General features: G+C 39.3%; 1 protein-coding gene across 2 annotated transcripts; it reads right to left on the bottom strand.

The window, feature by feature from the left end:
- Nucleotides 1-392: 392 nt before the first annotated feature.
- On the bottom strand, nucleotides 393-1,569 carry LOC132351617 (heterogeneous nuclear ribonucleoprotein A3-like). Of its 2 annotated transcripts, XM_059901529.1 has the most exons (2): nucleotides 1,558-1,569; nucleotides 393-1,485 (listed from the first exon to the last, which is right to left on the bottom strand). In XM_059901529.1, exons 1-2 carry the CDS (start codon nucleotides 1,561-1,563, stop codon nucleotides 421-423), a joined length of 1,071 nt encoding a protein of 356 aa, XP_059757512.1. In that variant the 5' UTR covers nucleotides 1,564-1,569; the 3' UTR covers nucleotides 393-420. The 2 variants fall into 2 exon arrangements, with proteins under 2 accessions (XP_059757512.1, XP_059757511.1); XM_059901528.1 differs by having other exon boundaries at nucleotides 393-1,563.
- Nucleotides 1,570-5,125: the final 3,556 nt, after the last annotated feature.

Below are 5,125 nucleotides of genomic sequence, written 5' to 3'. Positions count from 1 at the left end.
TGTATTTATATACCACATCTTTTTTTTTTTTTTTGGAAAAGTTAAAAATTCCTTAATTTTTTATTCCTGGTACCACTACCACAATTTACAGGGCAATAGACCTGATGTAATGAAAAGAAAAAGAAAAAGACAAAGCTACAACAGATAAAAGACCTCAGGAATGTACATCTAATTGACACTCCATTGCATTAATCAATAGCTGCACTTTTTGCAAACTGTGGCTAGGACAGTCCTGAACAAGAAGGGTTTCCTGTTTAAGCTGCAGTAACTCTTCTGACTACGGATCATCGTTCCTTCTGTGGCAGATTTTTACAGTTCCTCTAATGCATTTGGGACGACTGTCTCAAAGTAACCTGCAGCTTTCCTGACAACTCCTCGCTCTCTCTCTGCTAAGAACTGTAGCCCTTTTCTTCTGAGTTTTTAGAACCTTCTGCTACCATATCCACCACTTCCACCATCAGATCCATAACCACCACCATAGGGACTTCCCGGGCTTCTTCCACCAAAACTGCCCCCCTTCATGGGTCCATAATTTGATTGCTGTTGTCCACTAAAATTTCCAAAATCTTTATAGCTCCCACCGCCACCATAGTTACCTCCAAAATTTCCTCCTTCATTGTAACCATCATATCCTCCACCACCGCCACTATATCCACCACCTTGGTTTCCATATCCTGGTCCACCACCACCATAGCCTCCTCTACTACTGTAACCAGGACCACCGCCATAGTTACCACCGTCGCCTCCAAATCCGTTATATCCACCATCACCTCCTCCATAACTACCTCTGCTGCCACCACCTCCACCACCATAGCCTCTTCTTCCACAAAAGTTTCCACCACGGTCAAAGTTACCTCCACCACCTCCAAAGTTTCCTCCACGACCCATGAAGTTGCCAGATCCACCTCCACGACCTCTTTGTGATCCAGCAGATTGCACTTCTTGTTTAGAAAGGGCCTTTTTCACTTCACAATTATGCCCATTAATAGTGTGGTATTTCTGAACAACAATTTTATCAACTGTATCATGATCATCAAAAGTTACAAAAGCAAATCCTCTCTTTTTTCCACTCTGCCTGTCTTCCATAACTTCTATGGTTTCAATCTTGCCATACTTTTCAAAGTAGTCTCTCAAATTATATTCTTCTGTATCTTCTTTAATACCACCAACAAAAATTTTCTTCACTGTTAGATGGGCACCAGGCTTTACAGAATCCTCTCTAGAAACAGCTCTCTTTGGTTCCACTACACGCCCATCAACCTTGTGTGGTCGAGCACACATTGCTGCATCCACCTCTTCAACACAAGAGTAAGTCACAAAACCAAAGCCCCTGGAACGTTTTGTTTGGGGGTCTCTCATCACCACACAATCTGTAAGTGTGCCCCATTTCTCAAAATGTTCTCTTAAGCTATCATCTGTAGTTTCAAAGCTCAGACAACCAATAAACAGTTTTCTCAACTGTTCTGGTTCCTTTGGATCATGGCCCTCCTCCCCCCGGCGGCGGCGGCGGCGGCGACGGCCGGAGTCGGGCTGGGGGCGACCGGGCGGCGGTTTTACCTCCATTTTGAGACCGGCCTCGCCTCTTCCCTACCACATCTTCTTTATCCATTCCTCTGCTGATGGACTTTTAGGTTGCTTCCATGTCCTGGCTATTGTTAATAGTGCTGCAATGAACATTGGGGTGCATGCATCTTTTTTTTTTTTTAATTTTTATTGGAGTACAGTTGCTTTACAATGTTGTGTTAGTTTCTGCTGTACAGCAAAGTGAATCAGCTATACATGTATATATATCCCCTCTTTTTTGGATTTCCTTCCCATTTAGGTCACCACAGAGCACTGAGTAGAGTTCCCTGTGCTATATGGTAGGTTCTCATTAATTATCTGTTTTATACATACTATCAATAGTGTGTATATCTCAATCCCAATCTCCCAATTCATCCCACCCCCACTTTTCCCCTTGGTATCCATACATTTGTTCTCTATGTCTGTGTCTCTATTTCTCCTTTGTAAATAAGATTGTCTATACCAATTTTTTGAGATTCCACATATATGTGTTAATATATGATATTTGTTTTTCTCTTTCTGACTTACTTCGCTCTGTATGACAGTCTCTAGGTCCATCCACATCTCTACAAATGACCCAATTTTGTTCCTTTTTATGGCTGAGTAATATTCCATTGTATATATGTACCACATCTTCTTTATCCATTCCTCTGTTGATGGATATTTAGGTGGCTTCCATGTACTGGCTATTGTGAATAGTGCTGCAATGAACATTGGGGGACATGTATCTTTTTGAATTCTGGTTTTCTCTGGATATGTGCCCAGTAGTGGGATTGCTGAGTCACATGGTAGTTCTATTTTTAGTTTTTTAAGGAACCTCCATACTGTTCTCCATAGTGGCTGTATCAATTTACATTCCCACCAAAAGTGCAAGAGAGCTCCCTTCCTCCCCACTTCCTCGAGCATTTATTGTTTGTAGATTTTGTGATGATGGCCATTCTGACCAGTGTGAGGTGATAGCTCTTGTAGTTTTGATTTGCATTTCTCTAATAATTAGTGATGTTGAGCATCTTTTTATGTGCTTTTTGGCCATCTATATGTCTTCTTTGGAGAAATGTCTATTTAGATCTTCCACCTATTTTTTGATTGGGTTATTTATTTTTTTGATATTAAGCTGCATGTGCTGTTTGTATATTTTGGAGATTAATCCCTTGTCAGTTGCTTTGTTTGCAAATATTTTCTCCCATTCTGAGGATTTTTTTCATTTTGTTTATGGTTTCCTTTGCTGTGCAAAAGCTTTTAAGTTTAATTAGGTCCCATTTGGTTTTTTTTGTTTTTATTTTCATTACTCCAGGAGGTGGATCAAAAAAGATCTTGCTGCGATTTATGTCAAGGAGTATTTTGCCTATATTTTCCTCTAAGAGTTTTATAGCGTCCGGCCTTACATTTAGGTCTTTAACCCATTTTGAGTTTATTTTTTGTGTATGGTGTTAGGGAGTGTTCTAATTTCATTCTTTTACATGTAGCTGTCCAGTTTTCCCAGCACCACATATTGAAGAGACTGTCTTTTCTCCATTGTATATTCTTGCCTCCTTTTTCATAGATTAGGTGACCATATGTGTGTGGGTTTATCTCTGGGCTTTCTATCCTATTCTATTGATCTATATTTCAGTTTTTGTGCCAGTACCATACTGTTTTGATTACTGTAGCTCTGTAGTATAGTCTGAAGTCAGGGAGCCTGATTCCTCCAGCTCCGTTTTTCTTTCTCAACATTGCTTTGGCTATTCGGGGGTCTTTTGTGTTTCACACCATTAATTCTTGATGTCTTCCATCTTATTCTTTCATAGGTGCATTGAAATCATCCAAAGCCCTGTCCTCAACAGTAAAGAAATAACTTGAATAGCTACTTAACCTTCTTGAGCTCTTTGATTTCAGATTCCCATTTATGAATATTGTGGAATTGCCACCACTTTTGGCCCTACCTGGGCAAGGTAATCACAATTAGATTCCTCCATTTTCTGGAGGGTTTGTTGCCTGCAACCTACCCTCAATATCAATTTCTGTAGGAGTTATAATTCTCAACAGAAAGCCTAGGTAGAAAAGAGAAGGCAATTATTGGAAGGATGTGGAGGGTTCCTTGGTCATGTTCCTGTGCCCTGGCAGTCAGGAGGCAGGGAAGAAGTCTCCGTCTTTTTTAAAAATTTATTTATTATTTATTTGGTTGTGCTGGGTCTTAGTTGAGGCACGTGAGCTCCTTAGTTGTGGCATGCAAACTCTTAGTTGTGGCATGCATATGGTATCTAGTTCTCTGACCAGGGATCGAACCTGGGCTCCCTGCATTGCGAGCACGGAGTCTTAGCCACTGCGCCACCAGGGAAGTCCGCAAGAAGTCTCTTTTTTGATTTCTGTAGCAGGGTGGGGATGCCCCCTTCACCTGGATTTAGATAATGGGTATTTCCCAAACCCAGGGTGGGGATTTCTATGCTGTGCAGCCAAGAGAAAAGAAAAGAAAACATTCTACAAATGTCCACTACATTTTCTACTTCTCTCTTTTAGATTTCAGAATTTTTCAGTTGACACTTCCGGGATTCTCCTGTGAGATTCTATATTGCCTGCAGATATTTTTGTCTCTCCTTTTCCAGTATTTATACCTACATAAACAAAATATACAGCAATGTCTGGATATTTCCAAGAAATGCTGAATAGTGTATTGATAGCAAGTATTCTTATGTTTTTTTATTTTGAGGTATAGTTGACATATAACATTATATTATTTTCAGGTGTAAAACATGATTTGATATTTGTATATATTGCAATATGATCACCACAATAAGTCTAGTTAACATCTGTCACTATACAAAGAAAATTTTTTTTTCTTCTGATGAGAAGTTTTAAGATTAACTCTCTTAGCAGCTTTCAAATGTGTAATATAATATTACTAACTACAGTCACCATGCTGTACATACATCCCCATGACTTATAATTGGAAGTTTGTATCTTTTGACCCTCTTCACCCATTTTGCTCACCCCTCACCCCCCACCTCTAGCAACCACCAATCTGCTTTCTGTATCTGTGAGCTTGGGTGTTTTTTTGTTTTGTTTTGTTTTTACATATAAGTGAGATTGTATGGTATTTGTCTTTCTCTGACTTATGTAAGTTAGCTTAATGCTCTCAAGGTCCATCCATATTGTTGCAAATGGCAAGCTTTTCTTCTTTTTAAAGGCTGAATAATATTCCATTGTATTTATATACCACAATTTCTTTATCCATTCATTCTTTGGTGGACATAAGTTGTTTTCATATCTTGGCTATTGCAAATAATGCTGCAATGAACAGGGGGGTGGTGCGTATATCTTTTCGAGTTAGTGATTTTGGTTTTGTTTTTGGATAAATACCCAGAAGTGGAATTGCAGGATCATACAGTAGTTGTATTTTTAATTTTTTGAAGAACCTCCATACTGTTTTCCATAGTGGCTGCATCATTTTACATTCCCATCAACAGTGCATGAGGGTTCTCTTTTCTCCACATCCTCACCCACACTTGTTAAGTGGTCCTCATTTTCAATGAGAGCACCTCTGATAAATGTTTTTTGTTAAGTATGATAACTTTAGCTTAATGTT

The sequence above is a fragment of the Balaenoptera ricei genome, chromosome 17, assembly GCF_028023285.1.
Source record: "Balaenoptera ricei isolate mBalRic1 chromosome 17, mBalRic1.hap2, whole genome shotgun sequence".
Lineage (NCBI taxonomy): Eukaryota > Metazoa > Chordata > Mammalia > Artiodactyla > Balaenopteridae > Balaenoptera > Balaenoptera ricei.
This window is presented reverse-complemented; position numbering and strand designations above follow the sequence as displayed.